The sequence below is a fragment of the Plenodomus lingam genome, assembly GCF_022343315.1.
Source record: "Plenodomus lingam strain CAN1 chromosome Unknown contig_23, whole genome shotgun sequence".
Taxonomy (NCBI): domain Eukaryota; kingdom Fungi; phylum Ascomycota; class Dothideomycetes; order Pleosporales; family Leptosphaeriaceae; genus Plenodomus; species Plenodomus lingam.
Window position 1 is genome coordinate 1,225,437 of NW_027093940.1, and position 20,351 is coordinate 1,245,787.

Consider the following 20,351-nt stretch of genomic DNA (forward strand, 5'->3'; position numbering starts at 1 on the left):
TACCCAAACGAGTCAACTCCTCCCCTCGAGAGTGCAGATGCGTTTAAACAGATTCACTTGTAGATCTGTCCGAGGAAGCTTCATGATGCAGCGTCTTCTTTTACTGGTGTCTGGTTTGCTTCGGGTTGGGGGAGGAAGAGAGGGGAGTGTAATGGGTTGGTGAGGTGAATGCTGGATGTATGGTGGTGTGTGGAGGGGGAAGAGGGGGTGGAAGAGGAAGAGAAAGAGGCAACAAAGGGTGGGAATTTACTACAATAGGTGATAGCGAGGGAATTGACCTGACATGGCGAGATTCCAAACGTGACGGACTTTGCATGGAATGGGAGGGGAATAAAGTTTCGATAATGTGACTTGGCTTGTGTGCAGCGGGCAGCGGGTGAAGCATGGTAGCATGCCTGGAGAGATTGCGGGGGACGGCAGATGGAGAAAGTATGATGATGTATCGTTCGATTTGGCTTGCCATCTTTGGTACTTGTACATGATGGCATTGGTGAGCCTGTATGTAGGCCAGGCTGCTAGTTTCGTCGTGCCGTGTACAAGGGCTTATCCACGCCAGACAATTCGGTCTGGAGATCTCCCTTCCAAGTCTCAAGTATGCTAGATGCTGTGACGGTCGTGGGGGGCCGGGGGTGTACTGTACAGTACCTGTACGTTAGAGCTAGCCGGGCAGCCAGCCGTTGGGTGGGGCATGTCTGCGGCTGGTGGTGATCAAGCTTCTGTAACGCAAGTGGGTCTTTTTTGATATTATGTACGTTAGTATAATGCAAAGGCTATAGTACGCTTACCATGTGTAGAGGGGAGGGGAGGTCCTGTACTGCAACTCTCAGCCTGTTGTATATGGCTTTAGTAATATATCTCGGCTCATATGTCGGTGTTAATCACGGAGTCGAGCAAATCCACCTTCCTTTTGCCAGGCGAGCTGTACCTGTGCTGCTCCGTGGGCAATCGCGACGGAGGATTGCCGGGTTGTAGCGTCGCGGAGGTTTTGGACACAAGGGGATGTCGTGCATGAGGAGTCCACTTGGCGTGCCAAAGGGCTATAGCAAAGTGCTGATATAGATGCGGCCTAGGCGGGATGGTAAGGACATAGGCGACTGAACTATCCGCCCATGTCCCGGCTGGGTCTATTTCCTTAAAACAGGCTCTTGAGCTGTACATGACCACTCTTGTCGACTTGTTGGAAATGACGGCCTCTCGTTTGGAAGTTGGTGGGCGGGAAGAGACTTGACAGACAGTCGGATATTTGTAATTTTTCAAAGCAAGCTACTCGACAGACGGCAGACGTTTGGGAAAGAGAGGGGATCTCCTGGAGCTGTCAGACATGCATGTGGGGTATCTCAATGCTGATGCTCGAGTAGGTCAGCAGAGTGTTGGAAGATCTGACGTGCCTGAGGCAAGCTAGGTACGACGACGCACACCCCGGCTCGACGCGCAACAGCGCAACAGCACGTTGCAGTCGATAGTCTGTCTTCAGTGCGGGGCAGTGCCAGATTCAAGGACAGTCCACATCGAAACGATCAGAGGTGCCGGTTGGTAGCTACGGGAGTGACAGTATAGTCTAGTATGGGTTCCACCAAGACGTCTTCCACGTGGTTCACGGCTAGGGTGATGGCATTGCCGGCAGCAGTCTGTAGGGCGGAAGACGATCCGACTGCCAAGCGCCTTCAGCGGACAGCTGCATTGGAAACACATGCACCTGCTCATTCGCTGATGCGATTCCAGTGTGAATCGGTGTGTTCCTGTTGCTGTTACATGCATTCGCCGGAATGAGCCACACTTGCCCAACGACAAGTCAGACGTATACAATGTTAGGAGTACAGTAAGGACATGGCTGTTCGACTAACTGCACGAGAGAGGCTAGGTAAAAAGAGGGGTTCGCCCGGTGGTGGCGTACCGGTACACTTTGGCGGTATTCTGGATCTTCTGGATCTTCGATGTAGTACTGTGTAGGTAGCTAGAGTAGGCGAAATGGCCGGTAGAGAATGTTCTGGCGAGTCGCGAGGCCAGGGATTTGGCGTGGCCGTCTGCTCTGCTCTGCCCTGCCCTGCTCTACTATGCACATGCTAGATAAAGGGGCGGCATTGAGTGGGCGCCACCAGCCACGCGCGCCCTGTTTGAAGATGCAGGAACAGCAGCGTCAAGAACGGCCGAATTCCATGCTGGGGTGAGAGGGATACGGTAGCTTCATGCACTGCAGCAGGGTCCAGGGCAACGGCACTTTCAGGCTTCAGCGCCCGTGGTTCCTTGCAGACAATGCCCACTGTTCTTGATCCTGCGTCCAAAACAATGTGCGCGCGCTGTGTGGGTGAACGGTGGATGCAGCTCTTGTCACCTTGGCACTCGCTTGGGGAACCACGGTCGAGAATGACACGAGTGAAACACGCCAGTAAGCTGCCCAATGTGGCTGGCGAAGATCGGAAGCCCTGGGTACTGTTGCATGCAGCACTGCATGGCTGCTAGCTACTTACTAGCTTTGGTGTAGGTAGTCAGTTACGGGAAGGTAGAACTTATCGTGGAGGAGAAGGGGGGGGGAGGGGGGGGAAAGAAGAACATAGTCTCGACGCATGACCCACAGTACCTATCCACAGCCTCTACGCACTGAGGCAGACAACACCTACAATACATGCTCTACGACAGTGCGAATACCTACCATGGTGGGTACGGGAATGGCGAATTTGTCGACTCGTGTTGGGGCTGGGCGGGGGCGGAGATTGAGATGGTCAGGTTTGGTGTCATGGTGAGCATCGAGCGAGCCGTGGCCGTGGAGATGGTGAAGGCCAAAAGGGGGCTAGACTCGTTTGCGCAAAAAGGTGGTGCAAGACCGTCTGGGGCCTGGGCAGCCGGCGATCGCACGTGTGAAGAAGCGGACGAAGAGTCGACGACGGAGTCTTTTGAGAGCATTATTATACGTTGTACGTTATAAGCGGTTGAACCGGCGTCGAAACAGGATAGGGCAGTCGATCAAAAACAAACTCCAATCTACATGTATAGCTGGTTCATCGCTGTGGGGTGGGGGAGTGGGACTCGACCTTCGCGCATATGCAAGAGGGGAGGGAGGGATCAGGTATGCATACATAACGCCGTAGAGAACTGTGTTCTAGTCGGTCGTTGGGGGATACACCAGTAAGATGGACTGGACTGGATCTTGTTGGTGTTTGCCTGGCGCGTGGATTGGGATCCTAGAGGTGTCCAGAGAGGTCCCCAAAGAGGTCCCAGAGTAAATGTCCTTGCACCCCTTGGCCTTGCAGTAAATGTGGCAAGCATACCGGTAGACGCGACGTGCGTCAACGGCTGTTGGCTGTTGCTTGCTGCTTTTCTGACATCTGTCTGCAGCAGCAGTGCAGCCGTAGCGTAGCGTGTGGGCTCAGCTCAGCACCGAGGGCCTTTTGGTGCCAAAAGCCCGCAGAGCAATCGGACGGACGGCTGCACAGTGCATGTCCACGAGATGGAAGCTGGGCTTACAATGCAACTGTCTTTTTCTTTTCCTGCAAGATACCTGTCCAGTGTCTGTCCAGTGTTTGTCCAGTGTTTGTTTGTCTGTCTGTCTGTCTGTCTGTCCAGTATCTGCCCGCCCGTCTGCCTGCCTACCTACCTGCATGGCTGAGGGAAGAGGGACTGCCAGTGTTCACTGGTGGATGCGCGTCCACAGACAGTAGTCCTGTGTTGTGTTAGTACATAGACCTGGGCGGTATCCAAGTATGTGTAATCTGTGTGCGCCTCTCCAAAAGGCCGTGCGCAGGGAGAAGTGCCCCTGGACGACCGAGTAATTGACATTGGTTCGCGTTGGCGGCCCGCTACATACATATCAACTTTGTGACCCTCGCTCGCCCGTCCGCCTAACTGCGCTGCACAGTAGTAATTCCTCATTCTTAGGTAAAAAAAAAATCTTGTGCCAGCCGTGACGCGAGGCCCCTGCACCCCGTTCACCTGGAGCTCCAAACTGTCTTCACTGCCCACCCGCCCTTCACCGTCACTCTCCCCCATACGCCCAGACGGCGCGCCGCCACACCACCACCACCACCATCACCACGCGAATGTTGCCGGGGGCTCTTTGACGGCCCATCTTCTCTGTATCGCCCACAACGCTGCAACATCACCTTCCATCAGCACACGTGTAACTCTGCCATTTACACCACAGTGGACCACGCACAACCCCACCGATACACGGCGCTGCCGTAGCCGCACCCCATGGCAACCTCTCCTCCCGGGTCGCCTGCGAATGGCGTTCCCAGGCCCATGAGCGCCATGATCCGCTCCAACGGCAGCTCGAGTCGCCTGAGCATGAGCAGCAAGCAGGGCGGTGGAAGCAGAGCCTCAGACGAGGACAGCAAGACCGCCGTCAAAGTCGGTACGTTTGGACCCTGGATTCACGATGCGCTCCCCCCGCAATCAGTCACGAAAGAAGAAAAAAACACACAAATACACATGCATACATGCATACCCATAGAGTATAGTACAGCAGACAAGCTAACCGTACGCGACAGTTGTCAGGGTCCGGCCTCCACTACAGGCAGGCGAGCCAGGCTTTGAATTGATTCCACAGCGCTTTCGTTCAGCGACCTGCCATGTCACGACGCCTTCTAGTCTGGCCGTCGACGCATCTGGTGGCAGGAAGGTCTTCGTCTTCGATCGTGTCTTTGGTCCGGATGTTGATCAAGAGGGCATCTTTGAGTACATGGCCGATAGCGTCAACTCGTTTGTCCAAGGGTACAATGTTTCTATACTTGCATATGGACAGTCTGGTGCTGGCAAGTCGTACACCATGGGTACAACAGGACCGCGCGACCAGGCAGATGCAGATGTCATGGGTATGTCCAACACGCAATGCACCAATCAATGGGCAAAAACAAACCGCTAAACAATATCAAGGTATCATTCCTCGCGCAGCAGCATTGTTGTTCGAGAAGCTCGAAGGCTCCAGCAACAGAGCCTCCTCATCAGGTATCCGCGTCCCAAGTCGCCTGTCAGGCATCCAGAATCTCTCGGCCAAGTCTTCATCCAATAAGAACTGGCAACTGAAAGCTACCTATGTTGAAGTACGTTGACTGCTAGAATGGACTAATTCGACGAAGCTGACGTGCGCAGATTTACAACGAGCATTTGCGCGACCTTCTCCTCCCAGAAAACATATCTCTTGGTGAACGACCCCAAGTCAACATCCGCGAAGACCGGGACGGCCGCATACTCCTCACCGGACTTACACAAACATCAATCAATTCCGTCGATGACCTGCTGAGTGCGCTCAACTTCGGGTCCGCTATCCGACAGACCGACGCCACAGCTGTGAACGCCAAATCCTCACGCTCTCATGCTGTCTTCAGTCTGAACCTTGTGCAAAAGAAGTCTTCGCCCATGCCAACGGCAACTCGTGAGAAGCGACGTTCAGTGCCCATCGAAATGATGTCTGGCTCATCAAACGACAGCTGGATCACAGTTGACAGCAAGCTGCACTTTGTAGATTTGGCTGGAAGTGAGAGATTGAAAAACACAGGCGCGCAGGGCGAGAGGGCAAAGGAAGGCATTTCCATCAATGCCGGACTGGCGAGCCTGGGCAAGGTCATTTCACAACTATCTGCTCGCTCTCAAGGTGGTTACGTATCCTACCGTGACTCGCGACTGACACGTCTCTTACAAGACTCCCTCGGCGGCAACGCCATCACATACATGATTGCATGTGTAAACCCCGCCGAATTCCACCTGAGTGAGACACTCAATACCGTCCAATACGCGCAACGCGCTCGCGCTATCCAAGTCAAGCCACAAATCCAACAAGTCCATGACGATAGTGACAAACAGGCTGCTATTGAACGTCTCCGTGCGGAAGTTCAATTTCTGCGGGACCAGATCCGAATCTCTGAGCGCACGGACCGGAAGAAAGCCGACCCTCAGGAGCGCAGTGAGCGACAACAGGAGCGTGAGATGGAGTTGCAAAATCAACTGCTGGACATTCAAGAGAATTACAATGCTCTAAACGCTCGTCATGCCAAGTTGATTTCCGAAATCACCAAGGCTCGTGACAATGAGGAAGCAGACACGCCAATGCTGAAGGATGCCATTGGGGACTCTGCTCTTGAACGTTTGAAGCGTTCCAACTCCTTTGCAGAGGCTGTTGAATCTGTGGTCCTCGAGTATGAGAAAACGATACAGACCTTGGAGTCTTCTCTCCAGAACACTCGAACCTCGTTATCTGCTCACGAGAGCGATTTAATGGAGAAAGAAACGCGCATCGCCATCCTCGAGAGTCAAAACCACCAATTGCAGGCACGCATTCAGAAAGCCATGGATCGTGACGCAAACAACGAGGAGTATGTCAAGCAACTGGAGAGCCAGATCGATAACTCGGCCAACGGCATCGAGAAGAATGACACCACGATTAGTGATCTGCGGGAGAAGCTGCAGAGGGCTCGAGAGAATGAGTCTAGCTGTGAGGAGTATATTTCGACTCTAGAAGAGCGCCTCGCAGAAAATGAACAGGAGGTAGAGATCATGACGCGGGAGATTGAACGCCTCAAGCACGTTGTTGAGCGACAGCGTAGCGTTGGCAAACTCGATAACCTTCTCTACGAGCTCGATACAATGCGTCAAACTGATGCAAAGGCTGAGGAATCTCACGTCAATGGCCATTCCAAGTCTGGCAGCGATCCATTCATCGATAAGCGGCCACAGATTGAGAGACGTGGCACAGGCGAGATTTCGAACCGATTCAACACACCAGTTGAGGTCATTGCAGAAGAACCTGATGCGGAGCGTCCCTCGACAGCTGGAAGGGAATCTGACATTGTGAACGTAGTGGTGACTGATGGTGTCTCTCTCAAGGATCTAGCGCCAGAAGATGGTCAAGATGAACCGTCAAGCCCAGCGCAGAGTCGCTTTGTTCACGACAAACTCGACTCAGTCACACAAGAATTGTTTGATCTCCGGGTGGAACACGAGGGGACTCTGCAAGATTATGAGAAGCTTGCCAGTAAATATCAAGAAGCCCTACGGACATTGGCGGCCTTGCAAGATACTGTGGATGAGGCACGTCACCGTGGCCCAGCCTCCGTGCAATCCTCCCGTCCAACTTCTTTCCTAGGTCCAGCAGCTACCGACGGCTTGAAGCCAGAGGAGCCTTCCACATCACGGACATTATCCGCAGAGTTGTCCATGTTGGAGGCTGAGAACATTCCACTACCAGAAGATGAGACTGAGGGTGGCCATGAGGAACTCGACGAGGAGCGATCTTCATTCGGCTCTGCAGATGGAACTCAGCATATTCCAGAGGCAGTTCTCGTTCAGGAGCTGAAGGCTTTGAAGCTGCTGCACAACGAGAAGGAAGAGCGCATGGTCGAGCTCCATCGACGCTACTCTGAACTGCAGGAGGAACACCAAGACACGCTGGATTACGTTGAGGAACTCAAGTCGGAGATCACAAAGGCGCAGTTGAATCGCCCAGCTTCGCCTTCGGTACATATGATCCGTCGCAAGTCCAGTCAAGCCGTTCTCGCAAACGACCGCTCAAATCGTGCCTTTGCATCGCTGCGAAACATGGCGTTGGACACGTTTGAGGAGGAGCCCGACACAGTCCAAAACTTTGAAATCAACCTCAACACTATCATGTCCGAGCTACATCTCCGATCCGAGCGGGTACAAGAACTCGAGGCCGAGGTCGCTTTGGTCCGGAAAGAGATGGAAGGCAAGATGACCTTGATCAGCGGCCTCACCAAGGAGCGTTCCAGTATGAAAGCAGGATCGCCCCTTGACATTTCCCTTGTTGCTTCGATGCAAGATCAAATGAAGCAAAATGAGGACCACATCAAGGAACTCAAGGACGCCCACATCCAACGCGAGCAGGAGCTTCAGGAGCAGATTGAGTCATTGAAGGCCTCGACCAGGCTGCCCGATTCGCCGGATGGAAGCTCGACCTCTCGACAACTTGGTGATGAGATCAACACATCAGAGGATGCTTCCACCCGTCATGCTCAACTCAACCAACTGAGTGATGAAGCTGCGCATTGGCAGTCAAAGCATCTTGAAGTCATCGAGGCTACCAAGGCCTCTGAAAGGCAGCATCTCGATACTGTTCGAGAGCTAGAGACAGCCAAGCAACGACTGGAGGTAGATCATGCTCTTCGCATCTCTGAAATAGAGCAATCCAAGAGCGTCGAATCGGAGGTCGCTCTAGAGCAGGAGCGTGCAAAACATGCTGAGCTTATTGCTGCCTTGCAAGCTGAGGTTGATGAGCACCGTGCCACAGCTTCCAACAATGCAACTCGTCTTGCTGAGCTTGAGGCATCTCATGCAAGCATCATTCAACAAGTGGAAGAGAATGCAGAGGCAAGAGCTCTCACTGAAAAGGAGCTTGATACTCACAAGTCTCTTGTTGCAAATCTTGAGCGTCAAATTGATGAGCACAAGGCCGCCATTGAGTTCCATCAACAAGGCATGGACTCTATGCACAAGACACATGCTGCAGAGCTTGAAAAATTGACATCCGAGTTGACGGCACACCAGCAGTCGAGAGACTTGCTACAAGCCGATCTCTCCAAGACCAAGCAAGATCTTGATAACCTACTTGAGGGCCTATCAAATGCTCTTGGTGAAGAGACGGATATCACCAAGGTGCAGAGTCAGATCGAGACTTTAATTAACGAAAGGAAGTCAATTACAACACAACATGAGCAAGCCGTCAGCGACCTCGAGGCAGCAAGGCAAGAGCTCAGCCAGGCTACCGCCACCATTGGCACTCTCAAGAATAACCTGAAGGAGTTCGAGCTCATCAATGCAGAAACGATCAAAGAGCTGGAAAAGGTCAGTGATAAGGAACTCAAGAGCTCTCGTCTGGTACAGGAACTCGAGGACCAGCTGAACCAGAATTGGGACCAGCACGAAGCTGCAAACAACCGTCTCTCGGCTCTCCAGACTGAGCGCTCTCGTGAACTCCAAGACGCCATTGTGCATGGCGAAACGCTGCACAGAGAAGTTGAAGAATGCCGCATTAAGATCGCACTCCTTGAGGTAAGCTGCACATCCTCTTTTTCCTTATTCACATTAACTAACGACGTATAGTCTCAACTCGTGGACGCGAAGCGTAACTCTAACCGTGGATCCATGGACCCGCGAGAGGATCTTCAACGCTCCAACTCCAACAACTCAAATGCACGCAAGAGCACAGCGCATACTTCATTGCCGTCGCCACCGCCTGCTATTCCCCTTCCTCCTCTACCTCCAGGTAGTCCTCCAGCTAACGGGCCATCACCTCCTACATCTCGCCACCAGAGCAAGGATATTGCCCATGCTCAGCTTGTTGAGGATCAGGAAGCTCGTATCCGCACAATCGAGAAACACCTGTTCGCCGAGAAGCAGCTTACTGCTACCCTGGAAGATGCTCTGACGGATCTCGAGGCATCCAGCAGCAAAACAAAGCAAGAGTTGGAAGTGATGAAGAAGAGGTGCACCACTCTCGAAGAAGAGCTCAATGTCATGCGCAAAGAACGCAGCGCGGCACGCCACTCTCTCCAAGCTGTCGAGGAAGAGCGCAACGCCCGTCTTCGCGTCGAAGCTGAGCGCGCCCACCTTGAGGCTCGCATGGCTGCGCTTAACAACGCGAACAAGAAGAAGAAGGGCGGCTTCAACTGCTTCTAACCATGTCGCTATCCACTCACCCTTTTACCCTTCTCTGTATCTTCTTCACGACCAAATGCTTCTACCCGGCGCACTGGAAGGACGTTACATACCCCCAATATACACCCTTGACCTATTCTGCTTCCTTGTCGCTGTTGCCGAATTCCGGCCCGCGTCACTCTGGACATGTCTTTATGCCCCTTTTCTACGATTTGCAATGCTCGCAATCTCAGATACATAAAATTGGAGACGGCTTTTTCGGACGAGCGGAAATTTTTTGCTCTCACTCTGGGAGAGGTGTGGTCGGGCTTGCAGGCCGCACATGTTTGGTCGATTTTTACACAACTCTTTTTCTTTCTTGGTTTTTATGGTTTTATGCCCCATACCCACACTACTTTTTCCTCTTCTTCACATAGTTTGCGGTTTCTTTAATGTATACTATATTGATGGGGTTGATGGCTTAGTGACGCGTCTTGTCTTGAGCACACGTCATCCCTTTCTTTCTTCTGATTCTTGTCCTTCCTCTTCTGATTCTTCTTCTACCATACATAACACAAATTGATCCTCCTCGACCTTATATATTTTTTTGGTTTGTGAATGTTGTGTATCCATTAGGAACGCAAGAGCTAGTCGCGCACGAGCGGTCGTGCGTAAAAATATTCTGGCTTTTGGGTTTTTTTGGTTGCGGGTTTGGGTTTTGTTGAGGATTTGGATTTGTTTTGGATTTGTTTTGGATTCAGTGGATCAGCAGATGACGTTAAACTTTTTTTTTGGTTTCTTTTTTTGCGCGGGGGAGGGGGACTCCGATGTATAAACTTTCGGGGGTTGGATGGGTTTGAGTTTACATACATGCAGAGAGAGAGGGGGATGGAGAGTGGGTTGGTGTGGCGCGAATGCCTGCGAGAAGGACAATTCATTTTTTTCTTTTCATTTTCTTTTTGGCTTCAGGCTAGTTTGTGAGGCCGGTTTACATGATTGCTGTGTGAGAATGCGAGTTGCTGGGACTGTGTGCTTTTGGGCACGTTGTTCGTTTTCATGGTGATTGTGATTGTGATTGTGATTGTGATCGCGATGGGCGTTTGTGTGGCTGAGCGGGGTCGGTGTTTATGGAATGAGATGTATATACCTCTGCATATATACACTTTTTTTTTACACGAACAAAGGCTCTATTGCGGTCCTTGAGACTTGATTATACATACGTGGACGTGTTGTTTGGTTGGGGTTGCGTGGGTTTGGGTGGGGCGGTGGATGTGGATGCTGTGCTTGTATGGCTGACACGTCGTGTGGTGTCCTGTGTTTTGGTGAGGGAGGATGATGGTCAGTGTAAGGGCGATTACAAGAGTAAGAAGAGAAGATGAGAAGCTAATTATGGTGAATACTGTGTCTAAGGATACTGCGTCTGAGGACTCTAGATCTAGAATGCTCTGTTGTGCAAGAAATGAAATAGTGGGAGTGATGTCTGGCAAGCCCATTCTATTTTGTGTGTAGATAGGTAATAGTGTTTGTATGTGTATTTCTGGGTATGCAAAGATCTAATAGTCTGGTTATCTGGAAAGAGTTTCGTGGATGGTGGGATAGGGAAATGTGCTCGGGATGTTGGATGTTAGATGGTGGGTCATGATGGAGGATGGTATAGGATACACAAGACCGTACAAAATGTTACAGTACAAGAACATAATAAAACTATAATATAAATACGTCACTCTTACTACATACAAATTCCCTTGTGTTTAATTGTTCGCCAAGGGGGGTGGAGGCGCGGAGTGAGGCACAGTCCTGCATAATTTCATGGGCCGGGTGATTGATATCCTACACCGTACGAAGGTGAGGCAGAATAAGCCCAGGGGCGGGAAAGCTAGGGCGTGGGTATTTGATTTAGGGGTTAGGATTGTCGGTTCGGAAGATTTTCTTAGTAAGTTGGGTGGCTAAGGGGGATTAGATTTGCGAAGGGTTAGGGGAATGGGGGGTTGGGCATATCTTACCTTGGCTTAGCTAGGGATGACTAAATTGAGTATTTGTTTTGCTTGTGTGCGCGGTGTTTGTTTTGGTGGGTGGGTCGGGATGGAGAGATTTGCTGCAAAGGGATGGGATAGGAAGGATTGGATTTGTTTGTGTACGCGAGGTTGTGGTCGTCTTGTTGTGGAGTCTCTGGCGCTCGGTTTCAATACCTTTGATCTGAGGCGGTTGTATACAAGATCACACATTAGAGAGGAATATTGGAGGGTCTATAGCAGTAGAACTTGACGGTATAATCCGAATTGAATTACATCACAGTTCAAATTTAAGAATCTGAATTACCTGTATCCGAGTTTCCTAAGCATTAAAACAGCCTTTGTTATGCGTTAGTGAACATTACGTCGTAACGAATGTTTGGATTAGGACTCATTGGTGTGAGAGATTGTGTGCTGATGAGACGAGTGGTGACAGTTTGAGGGTGAACTTCTCTTTCATTGTATGCGTTATAGGTACCATCTACTCTAAATTAGGCCAGGTTCATAGCAGTATCACTGAAATGTTGTTAATGATCGCGATGTCAAAATTGACTACTATATATGTAGGATATGCTCCCAGACGAACGTAGTATGCGCAGCGAGGTGTACACACGTGAGCTCAGTGCTTAAAGTACTTGTCCACAGCTCGTACCTAGATTTCAGGTAATCACTGTGGTTGTCGTCGCCTTCCAGATGTGCTTTCTCCGATATCTCCAGGTACCGATACATAGCTTGCGAATCATGATCATGAAATAAAAACAATGTCTAGCATACAAAACATCGCATTGTCCACGGTATTCGCCCGCTTTCGCTTTGTGATAGAAGCATAATGAGTGCACAGATGGGTGGCTCTTCTTAATGCATCGGCATATTGAGTTGTCATATTGTCCATTCTGACATACTCTTCAATGTTAGTATCTTCATAACACCAAATGATACATTTGATGAATGCAACAAATTATAAGGCAATGACCGAGTTTATGATCATTTGCGCTCGCTGTCGCGCATGTTCTGGATGGGTACGCATCACGTCAGCGCGCTACGGCAAAAAGTATCGCCGGCGGATCCTAGACTAAATTTTCTAGAGCTTCAAAACCACTTCCTCTCCAACCACCATGCAATGCCAATCACCACCGCATCAATTCATGCGCGTCGCGAATCTCTTCATTTGACTCATTACTAACGCAGCGTGTGCGCGCTTATCCATACAATCTCTGGTAAGCCAATCTCCGTCCTTCGACAGTCACCGCAGATGATTATAACTTTACACGAACAATCCAACTCCTATAGCGTCATGAAGGACTACACAACTCTAGAATTACAATGATGCATCTTCTTCATCTATCTAGCTTCATCGCTTCCTTTGCGCACGTATCTAACGGTATCGCAGGATTGCTTGCTCTCCACGACGGTTTCGCGCACTGGTTCTTTTCTAAAAGGTACGGCTGCCCCCATTCTTCCATCCCACCACGCAGAGTGATGATAAAACGACACGGAAAGGCATTCCTCGACCTGAATACATAATGTCGACACCCTTGCTTTTAGTTTCAGCCTTGTCTGACCCTGCTTCGCATCTCCCGCTTTTTACATGGATCATCAAAGACCAATGGCTAACATTACGTCTTCAGGTACATACACACTTCACGGAGCCCCCCGTCCCTGAGATAACACTTCCTTCTTGATGATAACCTCGATGCGTCGGGCGGACAGACCGTACTCCTTGACCGACATCCATCAAAAGCAGGCGTACAAACCTGTGGGTGTTTGGAAGAGGATGTACTTGTTGACAACAGCATCACTGATTGCCCATACACAATACTTCTGTTACTATATGGCCAACCGGATCCTGACTGACAGTGCAGCAGGTATGGCAATTCTTGCTTGTTCCTGACGGTCCATCATTCAAATGATGAACATTGATATTCACACTGTGTGAGCGGCGGCGTTGTAACGAGCGTCCGTCGTACTGATCACTTAAACAATCTGATTTAATGAGGTATGTGTAATTATTCATTGTTGGATTTGAGCGTCGCTAATATCATCCAGACTGATTCTTGTTGGACTCGTACATTCTCATATGCACGGATGTAATTGTGGCTTCCAAGCACATGCTAACACCTTTGATATGCAGATGTGATCCTGTCAAAATTGCGATCCCTCATCTCATGTGTAAGTCAGCGACTCTTCCGTCACTCTCTTTCCCTCGTCCTATGATGATTTAATTATCTATGTTTTAATTTCTGTATCTATCAACACCTGAAGAAAAAACACCTTGGAGAACTGATATACGACTTGACTTTGCATCTCTGTCATTCATCGCTCGTCAGACGGGATTGCTAACCAGTCACCAGTGCTTGATCGAATTGGGAAGGATGGCCATATATGTAGCTCAATTCAATCTAATTGATGAACAACTTTTTATGTTTTCGTGCTCAAGTGAATTTCTTCAAAGTAGTTTTGTGAATCCTGCCAGCTGTACAAAGAAGCCTTGCAAACCCTAGACCCACTCCCCGTGACCGCTCTTTTGACCGCAAGATTCCATCTGCTCACGGAAGATGTACGCGATCAATCTGATTGCAATTGCAAAGACCTCGTTCTCAACAAGCGGAGCACCTTGCTACATCAAATCGGCTGCACTGAGAACTAAGCCTAAGCTCGGTTAATAAGCGTGCGTGCTCGCATACAATGCATGCATGTATGCATGAAAAGGCGGTCAGGATAGGCTTCTGCTGTTTTTTTCCTGCTCTGTTCACAACTTTGCTGCATGTTGGCGCGTTACTGTTGGTTGCTGCAGGTACATCCCCGCCAGGTTCCAACCCGTTTTTTCTGTGCGTCACTCGGCTGATCTACTACTTGTGGATGACTGTGGGTATATCCCTCGTGTAGATGATTGTCGATTGCTTGTTGGTGATCTGGTGATCGGTGGTGTACGTTCTGTCTTGTTGCCCTCTGCTCTCTGCGATACTGGACTCCACACAGGCTTGGCTTTGCAGTGTTTTATTCGGCCGAGAAAATGGGTGTGGATGAGCTGTAGGGATACCTATGTAGACGATTGCTTGGTTAATCTCTGTGGGCGATTGGAGTTTTCAAAATACGGAAATTCGTGGGCAAAATGGCGTTGACGTTGCGTACATGGCGGTATTTCTCGTACGACAGAAATACGGAAGAGTGGGTAGGTACAATGCAATGGAAATACAATACGTTAGTCTTTCATCACTCATGCATTGGAACAAGCAAACAACACCCAACATTGCTAAAACCACAAAATCTCACATCCCCGAGCAAACAAACCGTCGGATGGGAATCAAAGATGCAGACGAACCCCTAGATCCAGAATCGATGATGCAGGCAAACCCCAATGACCATTGTCAAAAGGAAAAATTGAAATCAAATCAATACAAACAATAATCGCACAGGTACAGTACTCATCTACCCATCCCAACCACCCAGCAAAACACAATTACTCGCGAGATATTAGTTCCCCACCTCTCCAATATGCAAATCAATAGCAACCCCCCTGCACGGTTCCGATCCGATCCGCTCCGTTCCGTTTGGTTGGGGGGGGGGGAGGTGGAGCGATGGAGCGATTGCATTCATGGAGAGATGGAAGGCGTGTTTTATTTTGGTGTGTTATTGTCATGGTGTGTTTATTCGTTCTACGTACGGTACGGTACATACCATGTAGGTAATGTACCGGTATACCTAGTAGCTGCACGGGTGTATACATGCCGCCCACCGCTCACGCACGTACCGTATACATCAGCGATTTGGTATCGGACAGAATTGACAGCACCGTGATAGTTGATCTACGCAGAACGTTGCCATGGAGAGGACAACGAGTGTGACGTGTATTCTGCGTTTGACGGTGAGGGGTAGGTAAGCTTGAAGAGACCTGCAATTGCTCGAGCTATTGTACCGGTACCGTACCGGTCGCTATGGTGCATGGCATGGGCTCATGCGTGCTTGCTGTGTGCGATGGCGTAGGCGTGGTGTCGTGAGCGGTGAGATATGCAATGCACGGTGAAACATGTACGCGATGCAATCCCACCTTATGGTGAAGATCTGGGGAGAGAGAAAGTGTGTGTGTGTGTGTGTGTGTGTGCGAGTGTGGGGTGAGGAGAGAGTATTTGTCCGCGTTGTTGGCCGAACAACGGGGCGGGGGTTTGATACGTATGGGAGTAGGGATTGTTGTTTATTGTATTTTGCTTGGGTTGATAGATGGATGAATAGGACGAGACTTGATATGCCTGTTTAGTGATTCGTACGAAGAAGTTTGGCCGATGACTGTTGGTTGGTTACATGTAGAGAGAGGGAAGACGTGGGGTCTGTGCTAGCATAGTAGGTACTCCGCAGAAGGCGAGCTGTTAGAAAGCACACCTAGGTAGAGGCTAGAACCCGTGCGCTCGGCAGCCAGGGTGAAAAGATCTAAGATGTAGCATAGCTCGGTTTTGACTACGCGAGTAGGAAATCAGATCGCTGTACTATGCTGTCAAGCTAATCGCCATACAATACCTAGATGTTCAGCGCAGACACCTCCGTGTTTTCCAAATATATGCATGGCACTACAGCATGCACTCCCTGTGTCCTGCGCAGCTTTTATTGGCGGTGGGTTTAGACCTTTACGTATGAGCAGACATCCGCGCTGGATTCCCAAAGCGAGAATGAATTTTCGCCTGCTACCGGTATACCAAGAGTGATTTTATTAGTGTAGCATAGTTGTCTGAAGACTCTGCTCATCTTAGCTGCGTCATCCCGGATCGTCAGACTTGGAATCGCAGTGACAAGATCGTACAGCTGGGGTATATGGCGACTGCTGGGATTATTAGTGTACATGCCGGTAGAATTGGAATGTAGAGAACGAACAGGGGAGGTGGTATTGTGTTAGATATGACTCACAGAGAAACATACAGCGTTTGCGATTACCGGTAGAAGAATAATGGCGGGGATGGAAAGCCTCATGTTTGGTTGATTAGCGTGACAGATGTTCGATTGCTGGTAGAATATCAAAGTACTAAGTAAAGAAAAGACGGAGTGATGTGCGTATAATAAGAGTATAAGTATGAGTACTGGTCAGGATACAGTTATTATATCGTCAATCTTTTTGTCAGTGATCTCTTTCTTTTTTACAACTCGACCTTTGAGTACCCAAGTAAGCTGCCTGAGATCTAAGGCACTTGTAGACAGTGGTTCATCTGCACGTCTGATCTAGGAAGAAACTAATGCACATATGCCAAGTAAGGCCTAAGAAGCAATATAGCAATAACTACTTGTCCTTTGACATGATAAGATAATCGTTCCCCAAACAACATAGGGTATGATCTGACAGACTGCAGGCAAGCAGAGTTTGCAAGCCAGTCCGCAGTAGTACTATAGTAGTTATAGTTGTAGTCTTTGAGGGATATATGTACGTACTGTACCTCAGGTAGCTAGTGGGATGATATAAGCGCGGTTGGTATGGTAGTCGAGTGCCGCCGAACTAGGTCGTTAGGAAGGTAAGCAGACGTCTCTCTTAGATATAGGTAATATACTTGAGCTTGTAGAAATGCAAAGCCCTGTCGGTCGCGAGCTGTCAACACGTCGTGTATGTGTTTGTTTGTTTGTGTACGTATGTGGCGCAGCGCGTTTGAAGATGGACAATCAAAGCCCAGAAGGCCATGCTGCGGAGACTTACGAGCGCTGATGCTCAACGGCAGCAGACAAGCGACCAAAGCAGACAAGACACGGTTGTTCTTGTTTTTGAAAAAAAGCCTCACAAAATCGAACCGAGTGAACCATATAGAGGCCGAACATGTCACACTCGGCATATTAGCTGCATCCCACACCCACCACGTTCTGGAGAAGCGTCAACGTCTCATACCGTACTCACCACGTGAAAACCACATCACACCCACGACATCAATTGGCCCCGATCGCGCACTCTGAAGATTTATTTTTGCGCGTGGGAGCAGGGGTGGTGTTTCATGTTTCACAGCCCTCTTCCATCTTTGCTCTGTCTCGGATGTGAGAGCTATAGTTAGCCCCCCCCCCCGCGCTGCTTGGTGAGGAGATGAGGTAGGTACCTACTATGGTGGGTGAGGTGATCTAGATGTGTTGGTTGGATCACACCTCCACCTCCCCCTTTTTTCTTTGGAGAGGAATGCGAGATGCGAGGCGAGGCGGTGCGAGATGCGAGATGCAAGGTGTAATGTAGTGTAGTGTAGTGTACTGTGGTGTAATGTGGTGTTCGCATCACCACGCTCAAGCTCCTCCTGCGCGTTACCCACGCTGCGCAGAGTCCCTCGTCTCGCAAACCACCATAATACCACACCGCACCCTCTCCCAATACTCAATCAAGACACAAGACAAGCAAGACCCAGACCCCAAGCCACCAGTCTCCTCCTCCCTCACAACATCATGTACAGTACAGTATTTTGCTTTTCCCATCTCGCGCCTCACTGTCCCGCCACAGGTAGAGTACAGTACGGCGGTACCAGCCAGGAGGTGGCAAACAGCTGCACGCATGCTCGAGCCATTGGCGCAGTGACACCATCTCTGCGTCAGCGATCCCGCACCCCTGAAACGGCGAGGAAGCTGGGCAGGACAGGGCAGGAGCTGGGCTGGGCAGGGCAGGAGCTGGGCTGGGCTGGGCAGGGCAGGAGCTGGGCTGGGCTGGGTATGTGCAACCAACATACGTATGTAACTGTGTCATGTACTGTACGGTATTCTACTATATACGCATCCGACACGTTACCTACGCTACCCTACCCTACCTTGCACCACCCCGTTCACGCGCTCGTGCATGTGCAACGCGCTCGCTCAGCTGCAAGACATTGGCTGAGGAGACCAAGTGTTCGCATACAGGTAAGGTGGGCCAAGGTAGCCCACACCACGCCGTGGGCTGTTCACGCAAAAAGAAAACGAGATTGAAAACGTCCAAGCTGCGCGGCCGTCTTTTTTTGCGGGTTCGATGCTAAAACGTGCCGGCTGGTGGGAGCGCAGGAGCATGAGGGTTAGCTATGTACTGTATGCCGTTTGTGGGATAGGAACGGGTGTGGTGTATTTGTGTCTTTTTTTTGGGGGGTTGGAATTTGGGGAGGCGACGGTTTTGGGTGGGCTTCATTGTTTTTTTTCTAATGATGATGCGTGAGGAGAGAGAGAGAGAGAGAGAGGGAAATTCACATTATCCTGCACACACGCAATACACACATGCATCGCTCACGTTACCATTGTAGGGAATTTCCGAGAACGAGGAATTGACAGCATACAGCATGTACAATTACTTTACACAACTTCGCCCGGCTTTCACATGTTTCCCGAGCCGAGCGGGAAATGGGGAGGGGAGGGAAGGTGCAAGTTCGGGAGAGGATGGGGGACAAAAAGGTCAGCGTAGATGCTTGTCGCGGTGGGTGAGCACCGTTTCTGGAGCGGAAGATGACTTGCAGCACCGTGCGGGTTCGTTGCAACGCCGGCGATGACGAGACTATTAGATGTTGTGTTCACGGCTCAAGGAGGAGGAACCTGGCTAGCGACTGGCTGAAGGCGATCATGCACGGGAATTGCATGTTCTGGTTGTACAAGAGAGAAGGGGGGTGACCATTGGGAATCGTCAATTGGGGAATTGCAAAAGGACAATGTGTCATGGCATTGGCGCGGTATTTCGTCGCGACTCACGACAACCATGACAACTGCTGGTTTGAGTAAAAAGGTCGAATGGTGCTCGACCATTTTTTCCCTTGCTAGTCAGGGCCGGCAGATCGCCTGCGGTGTTGGGTATCAAATCAGCCCAGTGATCGACTCGAGAACGATAGAAGCCATGAAGAAATGTCCATGCGCAGAGGAGAGGCCAGCACCAAACGAGATGATGGGCCCTGAAGGTGGGCCGGCAATCTACTGTGCTTTGATGATCTGACCAGGTCAAAACACGGTAGAAGTTCTGGAAACGAGAGGGGGGGTGGCCTTTGCTCGGAATACGATGGCGGTACGCGTAGGGTCAACAAAGTCGCCCACGACACGAGGGACGGACGGGCTCAGCTGGTATAGAATGAAAGCATAATTCGATCATTACAGGCGGGGTGGCTGGCACAGATACCTACTACCGTATCGATGATTGTCATGTTTCTCTCCTGGTTAGCAACAGCCGACAGAGTAGAGGCACGGCAAGAGCCATGCGATGGCGTGCTGCCAACATTTCAGATGACGGTCGAACGATGGCCCATTCGCCAGAGGCAGAGTTTTTGATCATGCTGCAAGGTTATGGCTGGATGGAGACAAGAGCAAGTTTGCCGTGAAGCAGTTGGCCGAATGAAAAAGTTGGACCTTGGGCAGCCGTGGTTTCGTCGATCACGACTACCAAAGCATGGCACACACGCGTTGGGCCCCCGACTCCCCGACGGCGCCCTGCGTCTGGTTGCGCGCGAGGGCGGGATCTGGTTGTCCAACAAATGACGTGCACTGCAGCAAGCACACTGAGCAGTGTGAGAGAATAGCAATGTGTGTGTGTGTGTGTGTGTGTGTGTGGGTGTTGTGTGTATACTGGTACACAATATATGACGAGGTGAGATGCAGCCAGCGGGAGGTGTGGACATGGCTGTCCTGGTCGCTGTGCTGTTTATTTTTGATAACATTCATAACAGCTAGCTGGTGAAGAGATGATGGAGACCGGGGGACGTACATGCTGTACATTGTAAGTTTCTTCGGGAGGGATTGCCCAAGGCCGGCTGATGGCTGATTCGAGGAGAGGAAGCTTTTGACGGAGGAGGTGGCCGTCAGCGCGGCAGT

The 20,351-nt window shown here is 50.4% G+C and overlaps 4 protein-coding genes across 4 annotated transcripts; 3 read left to right on the top strand and 1 right to left on the bottom strand.

Moving 5' to 3' along the window:
• Positions 1–2,623: 2,623 nt before the first annotated feature.
• IAQ61_006148 (uncharacterized protein) lies at positions 2,624–2,923 on the top strand (the record flags this gene model as incomplete). The annotated part of the gene is made up of 1 exon (XM_066097074.1): positions 2,624–2,923. One exon carries the CDS (start codon positions 2,624–2,626, stop codon positions 2,921–2,923), a length of 300 nt encoding a protein of 99 aa, XP_065953066.1.
• Positions 2,924–3,813: 890 nt separating this feature from the next.
• IAQ61_006149 (uncharacterized protein) lies at positions 3,814–10,695 on the top strand. Its single transcript, XM_003835774.2, has 5 exons — positions 3,814–4,348; positions 4,485–4,808; positions 4,870–5,036; positions 5,086–8,997; positions 9,049–10,695. Exons 1-5 carry the CDS (start codon positions 4,189–4,191, stop codon positions 9,622–9,624), a joined length of 5,139 nt encoding a protein of 1,712 aa, XP_003835822.1. The 5' UTR covers positions 3,814–4,188; the 3' UTR covers positions 9,625–10,695.
• Positions 10,696–16,205: 5,510 nt separating this feature from the next.
• IAQ61_006150 (uncharacterized protein) lies at positions 16,206–17,426 on the bottom strand (the record flags this gene model as incomplete). Its single annotated transcript, XM_066097075.1, has 3 exons — positions 17,072–17,426; positions 16,902–17,020; positions 16,206–16,407 (listed from the first exon to the last, which is right to left on the bottom strand). The coding sequence occupies exons 1-3, from the start codon at positions 17,396–17,398 to the stop codon at positions 16,206–16,208; spliced, it is 648 nt and encodes a 215-aa protein (XP_065953067.1). The 5' UTR covers positions 17,399–17,426.
• A 1,732-nt stretch (positions 17,427–19,158) lies between these two features.
• On the top strand, positions 19,159–19,861 carry IAQ61_006151 (uncharacterized protein; the record flags this gene model as incomplete). Its single annotated transcript, XM_003835769.2, has 2 exons — positions 19,159–19,447; positions 19,641–19,861. Coding segments are annotated over 2 exons (510 nt in total), but the record flags the coding sequence as incomplete, so codon positions are not given.
• Between the last annotated feature and the right edge of the window lie 490 nt (positions 19,862–20,351).